This window comes from Hypanus sabinus, chromosome 29 (assembly GCF_030144855.1).
Source record: "Hypanus sabinus isolate sHypSab1 chromosome 29, sHypSab1.hap1, whole genome shotgun sequence".
In the NCBI taxonomy this organism is placed as follows: Eukaryota; Metazoa; Chordata; class Chondrichthyes; order Myliobatiformes; family Dasyatidae; genus Hypanus; species Hypanus sabinus.
In genome coordinates this window covers 16202663-16224458 of record NC_082734.1, presented here as the reverse complement: position 1 = coordinate 16224458, position 21796 = coordinate 16202663, and the positions used below count along the sequence as shown (strand labels likewise).

General features: G+C 42.3%; 1 protein-coding gene across 1 annotated transcript in view; it reads left to right on the top strand.

Moving 5' to 3' along the window:
* The window catches only part of LOC132382741 (guanylyl cyclase C-like), a 74743-nt gene that overhangs the window by 38957 nt on the left and 13990 nt on the right, over positions 1 to 21796 (top strand). Inside the window, exons 10-21 of the mRNA XM_059953191.1 lie at positions 3413 to 3527; positions 3627 to 3708; positions 6792 to 6897; positions 9856 to 9918; positions 11613 to 11684; positions 13577 to 13681; positions 14274 to 14360; positions 16441 to 16573; positions 17084 to 17221; positions 18819 to 18907; positions 19165 to 19256; positions 21060 to 21218. Of these exons, the coding sequence (XP_059809174.1) occupies positions 3413 to 3527; positions 3627 to 3708; positions 6792 to 6897; positions 9856 to 9918; positions 11613 to 11684; positions 13577 to 13681; positions 14274 to 14360; positions 16441 to 16573; positions 17084 to 17221; positions 18819 to 18907; positions 19165 to 19256; positions 21060 to 21218 (1241 nt within the window). The remainder of the gene's footprint in view (positions 1 to 3412; positions 3528 to 3626; positions 3709 to 6791; positions 6898 to 9855; positions 9919 to 11612; positions 11685 to 13576; positions 13682 to 14273; positions 14361 to 16440; positions 16574 to 17083; positions 17222 to 18818; positions 18908 to 19164; positions 19257 to 21059; positions 21219 to 21796) is intronic.

Here is a 21796-nt window from a genome sequence, read left to right as displayed (position 1 = left end):
CCACTGATTCACTACTCTCTGGCTAAGGAAATCCCTCCTCATCTCCGATCTCGATATACGTTATCTGTTCACAATATACATTAACGATTTGGAAGAGGGGACCGAGTATAGTATACCGAAGTTTGCTGATGATACTAAATTGAGTGGAAAAGCAAATTGTGCAGAAGATACGGAGAGTCAGAGAGACAGATGGGTTAAGTGAGTGGGCAAGGGTCTGGCAGATGGAGTACAATGTTGGTAAATGTGAGGTTATCCACTTTGGGAGGAAAAATGAAAGAGCAGATTTTTATTTAAATGGTAAAAAATTGCAGCATGCTGCTGTGCTTGGGGACATGAGAGTGCTTTTGCATGAATCACAAATGATTGGTTTGCAGTTGCAGCAGGCTATCAAGAAGGCAAATGGAATGCTGGCCTTCATTGCTAGAGGGATTGAAATTAAGAGCAGGGAGATTATGCTGCAATTGTACAGGGTACTGGTGAGGAGTACTGCGTGCATTTCTGGTCTCCTTACTTGAGGAAGGATATACTGGCTTTGGAGGTAGTGCAGAGGAGGTTCATCAGGTTGATTTCAGAGATGAAGGGGTTAGACCATGAAGAGAGATTGAGTTTCCTGGGACTGTACTCACTGGAATTCAGAAGAATGAGAGGAGATCTCATAGAAACATATAAAATTATGAGAAGGATAGATAAGATAGAGACAGGAAAGTGCTTCCACTGGTATGTGAGCCTAGAACTAGGGGACATAGCCTCAAGATTCAGTGGAGTAGATTTAGGATGGAGATGAGGAGAAACTGCTTTTCTCAAAGAGCGGTGAATCTGTGGAATTCTCTGCCCAATGAAGCAGTGGAGGCTACCTCAGTAAATATATTTAAGACAGATTTTTGGATAGTAGGGGAATTAAGGATCATGGGGAAAAGGCAGGGAGGTGGCGATGAGTCCATGGCCGGATCAGCCATGATCTTATTGAATGATAGTGCAGGCTTGACGGGCCAGATAGCCTACTCCTGCTTCTTATGATCTAAAAGGACACTCCTCTATTTTGAAGCTGTCCTCTTAGACTCTCCCACCATAGGAAACATCCTCTCCGCATCCACTCTATCAAGGTCTTACACCATTCAATAGGTTTCAGTGAGGTCATCCCTCATTCTTCTCAATTCCAGTGAATACAGGCCTGGAGCCAGCAGACACTCTTCATATGACAAACCATTCAATCCTGGAATCATTTTCGTGAACCTCCTTTGAACCCTCTCCAGTTTCAGATATCCTTTTAAGATAAGGGGCCAAACCCACTCACAATACTCCAGTGCTTTATAAAGTTTCAACATTACATTCTTGCTTTTATATTCTAGTCTTCTTGAAATGAAGGCTAACATTGCATATGCCTTCCTCACCACAGACTCAACCTGCAGATTAACCTTAAGGGAATCCTACACAAAGTATCCCAAATCCCTTTGCACCTCAGTTTTTGTATCTCTCTCCATTTAGAAAATAGTCGCTCCTTTCATTTCTTCTCTCAAGGTACATTGCCATACACTTCCCGACACTGTATTCCATCTGCTATTTCTTTCCCCATTTTCCTAATCTTAAGTCCTTCTATAACCTCTCAACTCCCTCAAAACTACCTCCTCCTCCACCTATTTTCATATCATCTGCAAACTTTGCAACAAAGCTATCAACCATCATTCAAATCATTGACATATAACATAAAAAGAATCGGTCCCAACACAGACCGCTGTGAAACACCACTAGTCACCAAAAGCCCACCAGAAAAGGTTCCCTTTATTCCCACTCTTTGCCTCCTGCCAGTCAGCCACTGCTTTATCAATTATAGGATCTTTCCTGTAACACCATGGGCTTGTAGTTTGTTAAGCAGCCTCATGTGTGGCACCTTGTCAAAGGCCTTCTGAAAATCCAAGTGCACAACATCAATCGGTTCTGTTTTGTCTATCCTGCTTGTTATTTCTTCAAAGAATTCCAACTGATTTGTCAGGCAAGATTTTCCCTTGAGGAAACCATGCTGACTACGGCCTATTTTATCATGTGCCTTCAAGTACCCTGAAACCTCATCCTTAATATTTGATTCCAACATCTTCCCAAGCACTGAGGTCAGAGTAACTGGTCTATAGTTTCCTGTCTTCTGCCTCTCCGCCTTATTGAATAGTGGAGTGACACTTGCAATTTTCCAGTCTTCTGGAGCCATTCCAGAATCTAGTGTTTCTTGAAAGATCGTTACTAATGCCTCCACAATCTCTTCAACCACCTCTTTCAGAACTCTGGGGTGTACACCATTATGAATGCATCATAACTATAGAAACTGTCCTGTTGTTAACTTTCTTCTTCAACATGTAAAATGTGATGTAATATTGGGTCAGGAGGCTTCTTCTACCAAGAGTGTCTTGAGTATAATGCCTGCTTGTGTGCTGAATAAAGACATCTATATCACCAGCCTTGTCAGCAATTGGCAATGCAGTATAAATAGAGAATGCTGGCAGCATTTGGAGAGAAAGATACATGGTCAACATTCCAACTCAAACACCTTTCCTCAGAATTAAGATAAAGCATAAAGGCTTGTTTTAGGTTATGACAAAGTTTGGGAAAAGAGATAGATTGGACAAAGGGAAGATCTGTAAAAAGTTGAGGGTTTGTCATAGCACTGTGTTGTTAATAGGGACAGTTGGAGATGTAATGTGTTGCAATAGCAGATCAGGTGTACTAATGGAGAGAGAACAAAAACTGAGCCAGTATCACAGACAGATGGAATAGAAAAGGAAAAAGCAGTTCTGATATAGGTAGAAAAAGCAAGTTATCAGAATCTAGAGAATTTGATACTGAGTTCAGAAGGCTGCAATATTCCCACATGAAAATGAGGTGCTTTCCTAAAGTTTCTGGTGAATCTCCTCATTAACGCAGCAGGAGGCTCAGAGCGTGAATGGGATGAAGAATTAAAGTGGCAGCCAGCAGGAAGCCCTGAGTGATCACAGACGCTCCGCAAAACACTCGTCCATTTTGTGTTTGCTTTATCCATTGCAGGAGAGAACATGTGGTGAATCCAAAATGAAGGAGTCAAGTGAAGCACTGCTTCACCTGTAAAGACTCTTTAGGTCCCAGCCTGGTGGGGCCAAGTGGAAAGATCAGTAGTGCATTTGCAGTGGTTATACACTCTCATCCTGACCTGGCAGTGGGCTCTCGCTGAGACTTGACATAAACTTCAGGAACACCATCTCATCTCTCATCTGGGCTTATTCCAGCTTTCTGAACTCAGTTTTGAATTCCCTAACTTTTGTTAATTTTATATCTCCAACCCGGCATTAGATTTCTTACCATTTGGCCACTCCTTTCACTTGTCTGCCTATTTCTTTGAATCCTGTTACTTTCCTCTTACTATTCTTTCCATTTTTCCTTTTAATTTCAGTACCAGAGATGGTTCATCTTTGAAACGCGGAATAATGACACAAATATCACCGATGGCAGTCCTGATTTCGTGTGGGTGAATGGGCTGCCCAACAGCAAGCCGAAAACCTTTCCAAGTAGGTCTTACCTTCAAAAGTGCACTCAACCAGACCGGGCAGCCCTAACTTAAGCACAGATTGTTTGAAGTTCAGTTTCACTTGAATTCTCTCCTGCAGATAATCGAACGTTGTCAATCGCAGTGATAGGTCTGACAATCACTGTAGTAGTGGTTACGTTGATCGCAATGGTTGTACTGCGGTAAGTAGCTCCATTTATACACTCAGTGGCCACTCTGTGAGGTATACTTGTATACCTGCCTGTGAACGCAAGTACCATCAGTTGTCAATTAATCCTTCCCATGCCCAAACTTTTTTGCCTTACCCATGAATTTCAAGTGTCATAGATCATAACCAGCTTGAGGTTTCTTTAACTCAATCTTCAATTCCTCTGCTTTCATTTTATAATATTCAGATAGCTTGTTCTCTATAATTGTTGGTTGTGATTCTTCAACTTCTCCTGTTCTGCTATCAAGTCCTGGATAACGATGCAAGAAAAGGACTTCAATTTTCAAAGGTTTCAATAGGTACATTTAATGTCAGAGAAATGTACACAATATACATCCTGAAATGCTTTTTCTCTTTGCAACCATCCATGAAAATAGAGGAGTACCCCAAAGAATGAATGACAGTTAAATGTTAGAACCCCAAAGCTCCCCCCAGCTCCCCTCCCTCCCATGCCTAAGCAGAAGCAAAGCAACGATTCCCCCCACCATTAAAAAAAGCATCACACCCCCACCACCGAGCACTCAAGCGTGCAGCAAAGCACCAATTTCCTGTGTGTTTTACAATTGTGAACCTGCCTCCAAATAAGCACGTAAGTCTGAATAGTCATGATTAGGGATTTGCATTGTGCACAGTTTAAACTACATTCAGTGGCCACTTGTATACCTACTCGTTGATGTAAAGAAAGACAGCCCTTATGTGGCAGAGATTGTACTGGGCTGGCACGGTGGTGCAGTTTGCAGAGCTACTGACACAGTGCCAGAGGTTCAGATATAGTTCTGACCTTGGGCACTGCCCCTGTAAAGTTTTCACCTCCTCCCTGTGACTGCACAGGTTCCCCCTGGGTGCTCTGTTTTCCTTCCATGCCCCAGGAGTGTGTGCTCGGTTGATTGGCGGCTGTTTGTGGTAGAATCTGGGCAGTGTTTATGAAAATGCAGAGAGGATGAAAAATGTGATTAATGAAGGGTTAATAGTGTAAACGGGTAAATAATAACATGGATTGAGAGCACAGAATGGCCTGTAACTCTATGGCAGTATGATTCTATAATTCAGGGGATTTGATGGAAGAGGTTACAAGTCTGGCAGGAAGGACTACGGTAGCCCACGCAAGTAAATGAAGGGTATCTTGTAGATGGTACACACGACAATTACCATGTGCCAGTGATGGAGGCAAATAATGCTTATGGTGCTACTGAGGGCAAATGGGCTACCACGCCCTGGATGGTGTGGAGTTTCTCAACTGTTATTGGAGCCACAATGAATTAGTAAATAAAGAATCTTCCATCAGAATCTTCTGAATGGTGGGGCAGGTTTGTGCTGTCATTTAGAACAGAACAGCCAGCTTCTGACCTGTTCTTGTCACTACTCTGAGCAGCTGAGGTTCTGGGCAGTGATGATTCTCTAGAAAACTTAGGATGCAGACTCAGTGATGCTAATATGAATTAATAATCTACTTGCTACTCATCAATCCACGATTAAGTCTTGTTCCATGCTTGTATGGGCTGCTCTGTTTTGGAAATTAAATTGAATGTTGCGAGATCATTGGAGAGCACCCGTATTTCTGACCTTATGACGGATGGAAGATTGCTGATGAATTTGGTTGAGCCCTGAGAAATTCCTGCAGTGATGTCCTGGAGCTGAGGTCGATTTCCAACATCCACAACTGTTTTTTTCCTTATCTAGTTTATTTTATTTGTTCATTGAGATAAAGCGTAGAATAGGTCCTTCTGACCCTTTGAGCCAGCAATCCCCTGACTTACTCCTAGCCAAATCACAGAGCAATTTATAATAACCAATTAACCTGCCAACCAGAATGTCTTTGGACTGTGGGAGGAAACCGGAGCACCTGGAGAAGACCCATGTGGTCACGGGGAGAACGTACAAACGCTTTACAGGCAGCAGTGGGCATCGAACCCAGGTTGCTGGGACTGTAAAGTGCTGTGCTAATCACTACGCCTCCCATGCTGTCCAATCTTCAGACCTTTTTCCCTATAACGCCCAATGACATTAGTTTTAGCAGGGCTCCTCGATCCCACGCTCCATCAAATGTTGACTTGATGTCAAGGGAAGTCACTTTCAGCTCACCCCAGCAACTCAGCTCTTTAATTAGGACCGAGGCTATGATGAGGACCGAAGCTAAGTTATCTCAGCAAAGTTGAAAAGGGGCAATGGAGGTCAGGTTATTGAAGAGTAAGTACTATTTAACAGCACTGTCAATGACACCTTCTATCATTTAGCTAATTTTCAAGTGTAGACTGATTAAGCAGTAATTAGCTGGAATGGTGGTGTTCTGATTTTTTTTAATGAAACAGACAGTTTTTCATGCAGTCAACTGCATCCCTGTGTTGTAATTGCACAGTTGGCTAGAGGCACAGTTAACTCACAAATCTTCAGGATAACAACCAGATGTTGTCCAGGTTCACAAGCTTTGCTATATGCATTGCTTTCGGTTAAAACTATGAGTTATATCCCTCTATTTGCCTGTTTCAATTAGTACATTAAATCCTCTGCCCCCTTTCTCTTAAAGAGGGATAAATAATCTAAATAACTTACTGATGGATATCCTTTAGTATGATGGTCAAAGCCTAATGGCCGAAGCATGGAGACTGGCAGCCTGGAGGACTTTCCGCGTGTGTTCGAAGGAAAGAGGCTTGTTCCCCTCTTGTCGTTTTGTTGCTTGCTGTGTCTGTGTTGTTCTGCCGAACATTGTGGACCTGCTGTGTTGGTGCTAGAATATTTGGCAACGCTTGCGAGGCAGCATATCTTTAAGCTGTGTTAGCTGCTAAGCATTTCACTGGAGGTTTCAGTGTGTGCATGTGATAAATAAATGAATTTGAATCTGAATCCGTGCTATGTAATCAATATGAGTGTATGTAAGTTATTTGTTCAGCTTCTCAACCGTTATGGGATCCTTCTCTTTCCAGCATCTAGCCTGATCCCTGGGTTTAGCCTGCATGTTTTGTTGGTCTCCCTTGACTATTTCCTCCAGTTCTCTCAGTTATGGTGTTCCGTTACTGCTGCACGCTAACCGTCAATCTCACCAAAACGTCTTGCCAACAGGAAGTACAGAATGGAACGGAAAACGCGTCTGAAGAAATGGGTGTACATTCCCAGCGATCAGATTGTGCCACTGGAAGTAGCCGAGCACAGCTGTATCAACCTAAAGGTAACCTTACACGCAAGCTAATAGGCAGAACTTCACTCCATATGAAATCCCTGATCTCTCCTGGGTAATCCTGTCTCAGTCTGGGCTAGAAATATGGGGGAAATGCAATCAAGAACCCTCGTCTCCAATCTTTGAGCAGTGGACCCCCCCCCCCCCGCTCCCACCGAATACTTAGACGTGTGAGGTGGTGTTGAGGATTAGTCATTGCTCAGAGTGGAGTAGCTAGTATCTAGGCTTACACAGGGTGGATGGCAATTTGAGAACTGAGAGGAAGAATAACTGTTCCTAAACAGCACTAACAGTTTCTTGCAAGTGGGGAGAAAGCAACGTGCTCATAGTCGTGGATTGTTTAAAAAAAAACTTTATTGCAGCAAGAAGGACGAAAACCTTATAAATCTTTCTTAAGCTGTTGTGTCACCCCTGTGTCCAAGTGATTTGCTGATACTGACATTTATAAGTCCTGAAGAAAGGCCTTGGCCGGAGACTTCAACTGTTTACTCTTTTCCATAGGTGCTGCCTGGCCTGCTGAGTTCCTCCGACATTTTGTGTGTGTCACTCAGATTTCCAGCATCTGCAGACTTTCTTGTGTTTATGAGAGCTCTGTTCATGATGTCATGACAAAATGCCACAGATAAAGCTTTTGTTGACCTTACCACTCTTTAGATGATGCTGAGGATTACGGCCAGATTACTAACATTGTCCATGTTGTTGGGGAGAGATGTGAACAAAGGATGAACCTCATTTGTCGCATGCTGGTCTAACTCCCACTCCTCACCAACAAAAAGTACATATCCCAACTCTAACCCATGTACTTCATTCAACATTAAGAGTGAATTTAACAGTTTCACAATACCATGTTGAATGTCACTCAGTCGCTATGTGTGGTATCGCATGATGTTGGCAATTATGGTCTGATGACTATGATTGTTCTTGGCAAATTTTTGACAAGTGGTTTGCCATTGCCTTCTTCCAGGGAGTGTCTTTATAAGACGGGTGACCCCAGCCATTATCAATACTCTTCAGAGATTGTCTGCCTGGCATCAGTGATCACATAACCAGGAGTTGTGATGTGCACCGGCTGCCCATACGAACATCCACCACCTGCTCCCATGGCTTCACGTGACCCTGAGTGGGTTGGGGGGGTGGGCTAACCAGGAGCTACACCTTGCCCAAAGTGACCTGCAGGCTAGCGGAGGGAATGAGTGTCTCACCATAAATAAGAGAAAATCAGCAGATGCTGGCACTCCAAGGAACACACACAAAATGCTGGAGGAGCTCAGCAGGCCAGGAATCGCTGGAAAAGAGTACAGTTGACGTTTCAGGCTGAGACCCTTTGCAGGTATTTTCGTATCTGAACCCAACCACTCTATATGTAAGTTGGTCAAAAGAAGAAAAGACATTCACTTATGTAGAAATGGAGCATTTGGTTCACCTAAACTGTGCTTGCTCCCAGTGCAATCCAATTTTTCCTACCACCCATCCTCCCAACGTTCTTAACAATTGTACCACCCCCACAAAGCAGACGGGGCCACTTGCAATGGCAAGTTGACCAACAAATCAGCATATATTTTGGAACACAGGAGGGAGCTGGATTCCCCTGAGGAATGCCAGGATTGGACTGGGGTCACTGAGGCGGTGAGACAGCCCCTCTCCTAGCCCCACCACTGTGACACCCCCAAGGCTTTAAACCAATTGATATGTCATGTGAGGTCTATAAGGGCATCAGCTGATTTGTGCACAGCAAAGTCTCACAAGCAGTGATGAAGTGGATGGATGAAATTATGGGCCAACTGCAGCCCAAGCAGAGAAGTCCCAACTGCTATTCCCCTGCCATGCGACCTTTGATATCATGGATCACCCCAGGATCGATGGGCTGAATGGTCTAATTCTGTTCCTATATCTTATGGTCTTCTGATATAGAGGAAAGAAAAGAAACATGGCTTTGAGTTAATATATCCTTTGAAAAACAGAATCTCCATTTTTTATTTGTTTGTTTATCGATCCATTTATTTATTGATACACAGTGAATGGTAGACCATTCTGGCCCTTCAAGCTATGTCACCCATCTACCCCCAATTTAACCCTGGCCTAATTACAGGACCATTTACAATCTACCTACCGGTAGGTCTTTGGACTGTAGGAGGAAACCGGAGTACCCGGAGGAAACCCATGCGGTCACAGGAAGAACATACAAACACCTTACAGGCAGCAGTGGGAATTGAACCTGGGTCACTGGTGCTGTGAAGTTCTACGCTACTGTGACGCCCTACAGGAGTACTTCTCATTGAACTAACAGCCTGGAGTTTCTGATCACGGCCCTTTACTGGGTGGGCCCTGTGGCTCAGAGGTGAAGGAGTACCCTACCTGTGGTGAACTACATGTGCCTGTCTGGACACGCCCCCTGCTGACTGCTCCTGTGGCTCCTCCCACAGACCCCGGTATAAAGGCGATCAAGGCCTGAGACCGGCCTCTCAGTCTCCAGGATGTAGTATGGTGGTCACTCACTGTTTGTTCCTTCTTCCAGTCAATAAAAGCCGATATCTCACCTTACGTCTCAGAGTGAGTTATTGATGGTGCATCAGGGAGCTTATCCCCAGTATCACCCCCCCACCCCCCAGCTGTGACAACCTTAGGAACCATTGTTTGTAGTAATTAACAAAAAAAGGACATATGGAGGGCACCTTCCTCCCACGACAGGTTCCCTAGTATGATTAGTTGGACTCTTGATCTTCCTATCTACCTTATTATGATCTTGAACTTTAAAGTTTACCAGCACTGCACTTCCTCCAAAGCTGTTACACTTTATTCTGTATTGTTATTATTTTATCTTGTTCTACCTTAATCATTGTGTAATGAATTGAACCATATAAAGAAAATACAAGATAAGCTTTTCATTGTATTTTGAGTGACAATACACAACCAATTCCAGTTCCAATTTATTTTGTCTTTTATTCCTAGATTGAAGAAGACAAGAGAAAAGATAACTGTGTGCCAATCTTGAGAGCAAAATATGACAAAAAGGTATTGAATCTTGGTTTTAATACTCTTGTCTTGTATTCAAATTCCTCTATGGTTACACCCCTCCCTACATCTGTAATATACTCTTGTCTTAACACAACTCTAGGAATTCTGCATTTTAGTTACTAATCTAGCTTTTAATAGCTACACCGCTGACAGCAATTTCTGTGGTTGCCAGTGCTTTAATGAATAAAATTCCATGACTAAACCTCTCTTCTTCTCCTTTGTTGAAAACCTAGCTTTTTGACCAAGTTTTGAGTTTTGCAATATGGCCTAAGTTTCATTATACACCAGTGTCATGCATTGGATTATTTTGTTGTGCTAAGGGCATAAATTCTTCATTTAAAAAAAAAATTCTGATTTAAATCGTGGGCATGCTTTCGGTTCCTATATTTTTTTGGCAACTTTGTTTATGAAAAGGCTTCAATCAATAAAATATATCAACTTTGGTTTCTTTCAATTTTTTTTGCATCCTGAAGTAACAGCAATAACTCAGGCTGCTGTCTGTGCATTGATCAGACAAGCTACCTGGTGAAGCTTTCAGTGGTTTGAAATTCTCTTCCCCTTGATTAAGAGCAGGGGTCCCCAACCTGGGGTCCATGGACCCCTTAGTTAATGGTAAGGGTCCATGACATAACAAAGCTTGGTAACCCCTGATCTGGAGGGATGCACACACACACGATCCCTGCCACCCTGCTAGGAAGTGAGATAACGGCTGATCTTAACATTGCTACTTTTCAAGCAGTTATAGAATTCATCAGCAGCAGAACACTACAGCACATTAGCCCTTTGGCCTACACTGTTGTGCCAACATTTTAACATACTCTAAGATCAATCTAACCCTTCTTTCCAACAAATTCCTATCATGCATGTGTCACAATATTTTGTTGGTTTTCATTCTTCATTTTTTCCATTTTCCTTTGGGTGCTCTGGTTACCCCCTACAGTCCAAAGACAGGCCGGTGGGTAGGTTAATCGGTCATTGTAAATTGTCCCGTGATTAGCCTTGGGTTAAATTGAGGATCGCTGGGCAGTTCGGCTCAAAGGACCAGAAGATCCTATTCTACACTGTATCTCAATAAATAAATAAGTAAATAAAAATTTGCTGAAGTCATTGGCTGCTTGGCTAAACTTTGCAAACAATTTTTGCTGGGGGTCTCTGACTTTGAAGCAAGATCCCTCAGACCTCACAAGTACTTCCACTTCATCATATTTTGCTTCTTGCTCCATTCTTGCACACACTTCTATATTTCCAGTATTTTTCACCACTGTCATGGTACTAGCTGAAGCCAAGGACAAATGACAACGTCGGAATTCAGAATGTGAACTTTGAAGGCAAAGAGGAAATATTGTACAATTAGCTTTTTCAGCATTAGGTCTTAAAGGGTGGATAAACAATTTTCTCAAAATGACTTTTGGGAATATTTTTACTGATTGTTTTTCAATGAAATTGAAAAATTAAAGCCTTAATTCCATTAGAGATGGTATGTAAATTCAATCTGTTGTAACTGCAAGCCAATAAGAGCAAGCCATATAGCATGAATGAGATTAACATCATTGACTGCTGCCCAATACCTAGGTATTAAGATGCTGCTACAAACAGGTACCTGGCCACTTCCAGGTTGTGACTATCAAATAAAACCTGACTCACAGGCTTGAACTTTATGCTGACCTGCGACCTTTATTCCTCTTATCCAGATAGTTATTTTGAAAGAGCTCAAACACAAAGATGGCAACTTCACAGTGAAGCAAAAGATTGAACTCAACAAGGTAAATCTGGTCAACACTCAGCACTGTCTCTGAATACTGTGGGTGGTATTTGTACCAAATAACCTAAAGGGGAAAATAAAGCAAGACTTGGATTTGTGCAGTGCTCTTCACAGCCTCAGGAACAGCAAAATATCTCCCAGCAAAATCAGGTTTAATATCACCAGCATATGCTGCAAAATTTGTTGACTTCGTACTACATAAAAACAGAGAAAAAACTGAGCTATATTAAGTGTGTGTATATATATATATATATATATATACACACACACACATTAATTATGGAGAGAGAGAGAGAGAGAGAGAGTTAAGTAAGTAGTGAAAAATAGAAAATTTAAAAAAAAGTAGTGAGGTAGAGTTCATGGGTTCAATATCCATTTAGAAATTGGCTGGCAGAGGGGAAGAAGCTGTTCCTGAATCACTGAGTGTAAGCCTTCAGGCTTCTGTACTTCCTTCCTGATGGTAGCAATGAGAACAAGACATGACCTGGGTGATGGGGGTTCTTAATTATGGACACTGCCTTTTTAAGGCTTTGCTCCTTGAACGCGTCCTGGATACTACAAAGGCTTGTGTTCCATGATGGAGCTGACTAAGTTTATGACTCTCTTCAGATCACTAGGATCCTGTTTAGTGGCCCACCCCACTCCATACCAAACGGTGATGCAGCCAGTTAAAATGTTCTCCACAGTACGTCTGTAGACACATTTTCGAGTGTTTTTTTGGAGACCTATCAAATCTTCTCAAACTCTTAATGAAATATAGTCGAGAAAATATGCAGATGCTGGAAATCCAAGCAACACACATAGTGCCTGTCTTGCCTTCCTTGTAGTTGCATTGAAGTGCTGAATCCAAGAAAGATCCTCAGAGATACTGACCCCCAGGAATTTGAAATTGCTCGCTCTTTCCACTGTTACCACTGTAATTGCTATTATAAGGAAATATTCTGCCATCCTCATTCCAAAGGTTTTGCCCAAGAAGAATCATTATCATCAGGTGCCATGCCCAGTTTGAGCTTTGACTGCCATGGTCCATACACTCCTGTTTCGGGTCAAATGGATCAATTCATTAGTATTCATTTCCAGTACTCTGGCTGCCGTCTCCATCATCATTCGTCTTTTTCTTCCTCTTGCTTTCTTCCCTTCAATCTTTCCCATAATTACTGTGCATTCTAGCTCCTCTTTCCTAATCACATGTCCAATGAAGTTACATTGCCTTTTCATGATCTCATACATTATTTCTCTTTTTGTGCTTGCTCTGTTCATGACATCTTCATTAGATATTCGTTTTGTCCATGATATTCTTTGCAACCTCCTCAGAAACCACATCTCCGCTGCTTCAATTCGCTTCCTCCATGTTACTAGATATTGTCTAGCAGAATGAAGGAAATATAACAGCCAATTATTTCAAAGTAGGATTTAACAAAAGAAGAACCTAAGTAATGAGAAAGAAAAACTTTTTCTTCTGACACTGTTTGAGGAATATATATTAGCCAGGACACAGAGTATTTCCTAAGCTCTTGAATAATAATAAAAATAACTTAGTTAAAGATACTTTTCATACAGATGATGTACAGTTTGTAGTTCGGGATGCTTTACAATTGGATCAAATCCAAACATAAAAATAAAAGACAAAATGATGTTAGTTAGAAGTAAGATTAAATAAATAGTTTTTGAGCAGGTGTTTGAAAGTGTCAACTGAGTCTGCATTCCTTATAGTCTTAGGTATTAAAAAGAAAAAAAATAGGTCTGTGACCAAAAACAGTTTAGAGAAGGAATAAATGAGTAATAGTTGAAAAAGTATAATGATGTAAATGTCCTCTTCAGTGCTATTTCACACTGACCATAATTTTACTAAGCAAATTGTTCCAAAATCCTCCATGAAAATTCTTGTTCCAGTTGCTTCAAATTGATTACTACAATTTAACCAAATTTTATGGAACGGTGAAGATTGACATGGAGATATTCAAGGTGATCGAGTACTGCGAGCGAGGGTCATTGAGGGTAAGTCAGCTCACATTTTCCTTCAGCTTTTGAACAGCATGTAGTTGGAGCTAAGTGAAATTGTAATGTCAGATATCCAGGAGCTCAGAAGGAACTAACCAGATTCCTTCCTTGATTGAAATTTGAGTTAGCTGGGGTGATTATATGCCACTGCACATTGTGCAGGAGATGAGCAGTTCTATTTTCTTGCAATATACTTTGTGTGTAGCATTAAGTAGCTCCTGGTGCAGATATGTTCATCTCCAGAACATTGTGGATTCTGGTGATCATTTAAAAAAAGGGCAAAGGGGAAGGGGGAGGGGGAGAATAAATAGATAAAATCAAGACAGTTAAGATTGTCGGTTAATATTTTTAAAAATTATTAATTTAAGGCTAGAATGCAACCTAAAAGAAGCTTGAAAGCTTCAGTTGACTGGGTATGCTGAGGCTGATTTCAACATCAGACTCTCTTTGTGTTTTTTTGAACAATTTCAACCCGTTGCACAATCTCAAAGATTGATATTGAACAAATGAAGAATGTGGCCTGGTCTCCACAGTTGTTATTAGCCTCTGTTGACTGTGCAGCTTTGATTCTCTCTGTTGTTTCTGTCAGGATGTTTTGAACGATACAATATCATATCCCGATGGCACTTTTATGGACTTGGAGTTCAAGGTCTCAGTCATGTACGACGTTGCAAAGGTCAGCGCAACTGCTTCAATATGAAAAGCTGCTAACTCAGTACAGAATTGAAAATTGATTAAGCATCTCAAGCATTTACAGCAAAAGCAGCAGCATCAGCTTGATTAGACGCAATTTGTAGTTAAAATATTTCTGCTGTTAAATAGTTCAATGATTCAGGAACAGCTTCTTCCCCTCTACCAGCCATTTTCTGAATGGACATTGAACCCATGAACACCACCTCATTACTATTTTTGCACTACTTATTTAATTTAACTATTAAGCTGTGTAGTTCATAGTTTTTGCTCTGTTATCATGTGTTCCATTGCCCTGCTGCTGCAAAAATAACAAATTTCACGACATACGCCGGTGATATTAAACCCAATTCTGATTCTGAAATGTGTAATTGCAGGCAAGAATCAGCCAACCTTTTTCCTCCTGCTCACTGTCTGCATACACTTGCTTGCGTGTGTGTGAGTGTGTGTGAGTGTGTGTGTGTGCGCACGCGGTGAATAAACTAATTGTGGTTTTATTCTCCCCGTTTTAAAAGTACACAAAGCCCACACATTGCCTTGGAGTGACTCAGTATTCATAGCGGATTCCATTTTTTAAAAAAATCAAGGAAATAACTTTTATTAGGAAATGAAAGGTCAACTGGTGCAGCAACTGTATCAATGAGTGGTTGGAGCTCCAGGTTTCTGGACTTGCACAAAATGCCTGAAATGTTAATTTTAGCTCATTGGGGTAATATGTATTATAACCATGAACTGGATATAACTACCATTTTGGTCACCTGGTGTCAACATCAAATACTACCAGAGCAAGAGTGGATCCAGAGTAAAACTTTCTCTGCATCATCTTATGACAGATTCCATGGAATGGCAGCATAGATTAGATATGGAATATAGGTCTCACTGATGATGGCATCCCTTAGTCTGGTGAGACCATGGATCTGCACCTGGAAGGTCTTGCTTCAGTCTGTGTTGGTAGAGCAGCGTCTGTTGTGCCTGTAGAGGCCCACACGGGAGTGACAGTCTCAGCTGCAGCGACTCCACTTGAAGGCGAATCTTCTTGTTGTGCCTGATGCAGGGTTTACAGCGGGCAGTTCAGGCTACTTGTATCCCTAAGCCCCACGCACCCAGTGGAGTGGGCGGACTGTGGCGGGACAGCACCTAATGGGCTGGGGTCTGCCCAGCTTGAGGCGGGCAGTAGCTGTCCAGTGAGATGCGATGGTCTCTCCCTCCATTGACAGCAACCCCTGGTGCTGCTCTACACCAATCGAGCACAGGCTTATAACCAGTAGACTGCTGCCTTCCATGTTGTGCCGTCATGGTGAGGCGATGCTGGTGTGTCCTATTAATTATTCCAAGAGCAGGTTCAGTACAACTAGACAAAATAGATTAAAGTTCCCTAACAATTCCCCATGAAAATTTCCCAGGGGTCGGTTTGACATACATTAGATATAAAGTCTCCTCCTTGTTATCCCTCCAAACACCCCCAGAGCTGCCACCCAGACATTATGAGACAAACATTATGTGCCGTGTCATATGTAATGTGCTATCATGGTCTTTCCATGATTGTTCTTGGCAAATTTTTCTGTTTGCCTTTGTCTTCTTCTGGGCAGTGTCTTTACAAGACAGGTGACCCCAGCCATTATCAATACTCTTCAGAGACTGTCTGCCTGGCATCAGTGGTCTCATAACCAGGACTTGTGACTTGCTCGTATGACAGCTGTTCTTACAACTATTCACCACCTGCCCCAATGACTTAAAGTGACCCCGAACTGGGGTTTAGGCAGGTGCTATACCTAATCCAAGGGTGACCTGCAGGCTAATGAAATGAAGGAGTGCCTTACACCTCCTTGGGTAGAAAAATATCTCCACCCCATCACCCAGCTGATCAAAAAAGAATGAAATGTAAAACTAGTTGACTGATAGAACTAATATGCATGATACAATATCATGTATCCTCTACCAAATTACATACAATCTTCTGGTTCTGCTACAGAAGTCTACACTGTATTGCTTCTTGTTTATACGGATGGTTCATGTTAGGTTTATTATTTAATTAGTAATTAATATATTAAATTTTTATTTTTCAGGGTATGTCATATCTACATTCCAGCCATGTAGAAGTGCATGGGAATTTGAAATCTACAAATTGTGTGGTGGACAGTCGGATGGTGGTGAAAATTACCGATTTTGGGTTTAACACCATTGTAATGCCACAGAAAGGTGGGCTTTGAAAGTTTTAAGAATTGAAATTATGGGGTCTTTCCTGTTTGTGGTGGGCAGAGGAGAGGTGGCAGGGAGCAGAGTAATGGAGAGTAATGAATGATAACCTGTGGCCGAAGTAGTTTCTAAAACTGGGGAATATGATAGGTAACACATTGCATGAAAAGCCTGGTACATCCTGTGAACATAAAAGATCCATTGGCGGCACTTTGTAGAAGAGCAAGGGAATCCTTTCCAATACTCTGGCCAGTGTTTACTCTTCAAACATCATCACAAAAAAATGTTTGTCAGTATATCATTGCTACTTTTAAAACCTTATTTGCTACTGTGCTTTCTGTTTGAGTAATAGCAAGAGTACCTTACTGGCCGTGAAGTATTTTATGATATCCTGAGCTTGTGAAAGTGTTTGTAGAAGTGCAAATACTTTCCTTCAGAAACTTACACTTGTTTGTGCAAGATGCAAAATTTGCTTATCAATGTCCTTTTCTTCCCTCAAATTTCCGATGCTAGGTCTGTGGACAGCTCCAGAGCACTTGCGGAGGGAGGGAATATCTCAGAAAGGTGACGTGTACAGTTACGGAATCATAGGTCAGGAGATCATCTACCGAAAGGATACCTTCTATACTGAGGCATGTAGCAATCCTGCAGGTAATTGATGTCATAAATGTAAATAAGTATAAGGCCGCGCTTTTAAAGACTGGTCAAGTGGTGATGGTGAATAAATTCTCTTTGACGGCAACTCTCTGTTGCTTGTCACTTGTCAGCCCGTTGCTCGGAGAGATTTTCTTCCCTGAAAGGCATGGCTGAACCAAATGGATTTTTAACGGCAGTCATTCTACAAGAAGAGACTGCAGATGCGGTAATCTGAAGCTCAATAAAAGATGCAGGAGGAACTCAGCCAGTCGATCAGTGTCTGTGGATGAAAGGGCTCAGCTGATGCGTCTGGTTGGGACTGTCCATCAGGACTGAATGTAAAACTAGTGTAAAAGGTGATGAGGAAGGATGTTAACATTATTAACTGAATTTAAATTCCAAAGCTGGTGCAGTGGGGCTTGAACTTGTATCTCTGGATTGATAGTTCCGGCTTAACCACTCTGGCATAATATTCCCTGGAATTTTTATGTTGAGGAGTGATTTTATGAGAATATTCAGAGGAATTAAAGTGGGGGGCTCAAAAACAGCAACTGATGCTAGGTAAGTTACTAGGTTTTATAGGCATCCGTTAGTCTCGTGAGACCATGGGTTTGCGCCTTGGAAGGTTTCCAGGGCGCAGGCCTGGGCAGGGTCGTATGGGAGACCGGAAGTTGCCCAAGCTGCAAGCCTTCCCCTCTCCATGCCACCGATGTTGTCCAAGGGAAGGGCACTAGGACCCAAGCAGCTTGGCACCGGTGTCGTCGCACAACAATGTGTGGTTAAGTGCCTTGCTCAAGGACACAACACGCTACCTCAGTTGAGGCTCGAACCAGTGACCTTCAGATCACTAGACTGATACTTTAAGTCACTAGGTAAATTGTTGATTTAAAATCTGAGGTTGACAAATTTTATTAACACTATGCACGTAGAGGGCGTGGAGTTTGGTCACATTATATCCATGTGCAAGAAGTTGAATTGTTCCTGTGTTCTTTGTTGGTAGGGCAGGGGATGGGGGAGACATTGGAGAAAGAGATTGTATTAAAAAGGAGAGACAGAGTAAAGTGGAAAGGGAAGGATTAGACAAAGATGGAAAGGGCAAGATAGAGAAGGATTTGGAAAGATAGCAAGGGGCAGAATCTGAGAGGATTAAGGGAAGAGAAGGAAGGAGAGAGGCAGGACTAACAGGGCGAGGAAGAGAGAAATGCAAACAGTACTAAATTTTCATTAGCTTTGATGGAATATATTTCAGAGTAAGGTGCAACAGTCTGCTGACTAAAGATCAATTTCCAAGTGAGAAAGTTTTAGGATCTGCATAAACTCCTGTATCTAATCAGGGCAGCAGTGTGCACTTAGGTTTCTATGAGTCTGTTTGCCACATACTTCTAAAAGGTGGATAGATTTAAGTTTCTATCATGAATTTGGTAGTTATCACTGGCAAACCCTCGTGTTTATTTATACTCTCACTGTTGGTGCTAAATTAGTTAATAAAAGAGAATCCGTGAAATCGAATCCCTTCTTATTCCTCAAAAATGAGAATCACAAAACCTTTGGGAAAAGAATATGAGTCTTCCCAATATTCCTAATGGTTTGTTTATTTTCACTGTTTGTCCAGAGAAATTGAAGAGGGTGATGATGGCAAATGAACCTACACCACTTCGACCCAGTCTTCCTTTGGAGACCGCCACAGACAGGGAACCTGAGGTAAAAGGTTTGATAAAGCTTAGGTCCCAGTGGGTTCAGCTGCCCAAATCGGACTAACCTTCTCTCTCTCGGAGTTCAGGTGGGATCTTTCCTACATCTTAATGCAGTTGGAATTTGACCTGTTGGTTTGGACTTAATTAATCCAGCGTCCCTCTGTGGTCAAGTCTGATTAACTCCATGTACCCCAGTCCCTGATTGTATCAATCCCAAGTCCTGGTGAGTCCAGATCTCATATTTCATGACTTTTCGTGTTCTAGGTCTATGGGCTGATCAGGAACTGCTGGGAGGAGGATCCAGAAAAAAGACCAGACTTCAAGAAAATTGAGGCCACACTGGCCAAGATATTCAGGTGAGTGGAAGCAGGGGTAAAGTTTGTAAATGAACATACAGTATCTGCACCTAGGAAAAGACAATATATCTCAGAGTCACACACAAACTCACACCTCAACTATTCTTAGAACGAAAGTCCTAAAGTCTCCTCCATCTCATTAACAATGGTGCTTCAGGGTTTCCAATTGACTAGCTTTTGGTGTGCATTCTCTCAGTGTTTCTTTAGGTGCCAAACTGTTTAAGTGCCTCCCTTACATCTTCCATGTCAGTGACTGCTGTGCTAGATTGCTCTGACACTTTGTTCTTTTAAGAAAAGCTGGGGGTCTTAACCTTACAGTAGTTTACTATCAGGTTGTATTTTTTCTAGATTATGTATTACATTAGACTGGTGCTGTTAAGTTAATTTCACGACACATGCCGGTGATAATAAACCTGATTCAGATTCTGAAGCTAATACCCTGAGGATTCTTTCAATGCAAGTCCTGAAGTTTCATCTTTCTCTAGTCTCTATCTACCATCTTTTCTCAGGCCCTTTCCAAACTCCTCTTGCCAAAACCAAATTGAGAACTACACCATTCATGGGCAGTATTGGCATACCTACAACTGCATTTTCCATCTTAAACCCTTGAACGTGTAGGCATAATCAAATCCTTGCTTATTTTCCTCACAGCTTCACGTTTGAATATTCTTTCCCTGCTTCAGTACTGAACCAGCCTTTACTGGAATTCTAATATTGCTCTGTGTTTTTGCTCTTTTGTTTTGGTTATCTACCCCGGGTCTGCTGCCCTGAGATCTCTGAGCTCTTCCTGTGAAAACCAATTGCATTTGCTCCAACTTTGGCAGTTGTCTCTTCAACTGTCTTGGTTATGAGCTCTGGAAATCCATTCCTGACCTAGCTACTGTTCTACTTTGCCCCTTGAGAGCGAAGACAGTTTCTCAGTTCGACATCTCATACATGATTAACCAAATCCGGCTAGAACCAGTCAATTTCCTGCACGATGTAACTTCCTGGCTCAGAGGTGAGAATGCTGCCCGTAGACTCGCAGTGCCTCCTCGTTGGTCATCCACAGAACTCAAGAACGCGATAAGTAGAAGCAGAGGTTGGCCATAAACCCCTTGCTCCACCATTCAATAACATCTTGGTGGTCTCAGTCCCATTTTCCTGCCCGATCCCATCACCTTTAACCATCCCCAAACCAAAAATCCATTGACTTCAACCTTAAGTAGATATATTGACTTCACCCTCTTGGGTCTCCAGGGTACAGAATTGCATAGGATCCTCCCAGAGAAGAAATTATTTCTCCTCTCTATCTCATAAGGATGAGGCCTCTTTCTGAAACAGAGCTCCAGATGCTAGGCTCGCCAATGAGCTGAAATGTCCTCTCAGCATCTACATACCTTCAACAGGATGACTTTCACAAGGCAGCTCTTGGGTTGCTAATATGGCATTCTACATTTCCATATAAAATAGTCCACCTCTACCCTTCACCAGATGTTTAAACAATGCTTTGGTAAAGAGTTGTACTGAAGCTGACTTCTATCAAAAAGCCAGTATCACACAGTGGCAAGATGAGTCCCAACCCCTTATTTGGCATTCATTTTCCCCATGCCCTGCACAAGTCTGCCTTAAGATCTATCCTGATCCTGCACATGAACCAAAGGAAACCTTAACCTATTCCATGCCTTATAAGACCTGGCGTGTGAAACAAAGCTTGTTGACAATTTGCATGGAGAATTAGCTAGAAAGACATGGTGCACAGCGTGATGCAGAAACTGTATAGTAAAGGAAGCTGTAGTTAGGTTCCTGTTGACTCTTTTGCAGCACGTTCCATAGTGAGAGCAACAAGAGCTACATGGACACGCTGATCCGCCGGCTGCAGATGTACTCGAAGAACCTGGAGCACCTGGTGGAAGAGAGAACAGCCCTGTACAAAGCCGAACGCGACAGGGCAGATCAACTGAACTACATGCTGCTACCAAAGTGAGCAGGGTTTCAGCTAGATTTATCTATGTCCTTTTGTTTCTGATTCCATTTCTCCGGATGGTTGCCTGCCCTTCCAGTGGGTAGTTGGCCATTCTGTGGACAGGTTTCAGTGACTGCATCTCATTTATGATTAATTGTTTCACTGGAGGTGGGAAAATCCTCATTCTCGCTGTGCCAGTTGCTTACCCGAATAGTGGAAATTTGGAATTGCTGGTGCAAATAGTAATGATGAATTTAAGGGGAAATTAAGTAAGCATGTGAGGGAGAAGGAACATACTGGTGGGGTTAGATGAGGAAGGATCTCATCTCAAAGCAAACATAAATTGGTATTTAATTATTGAGATACAGCGCGGAATAGGCCTTTCCAGCTCTTTGAGCCATCCCGTTGAGCAACCCCCGATTTAACCCTAGCCTAATCATGAGATAATTTACCACAGCCAATTATCCAACCAACTGATATATCTTGGGACTGAACCCGGACACCTGGAGGAAACCTACCCGGCCACAGGGACAACGCACGAACACCTTACAGGCAGTGGCGGGAATTGAACCTGTAAAAGGTTATGCTGCCCTTG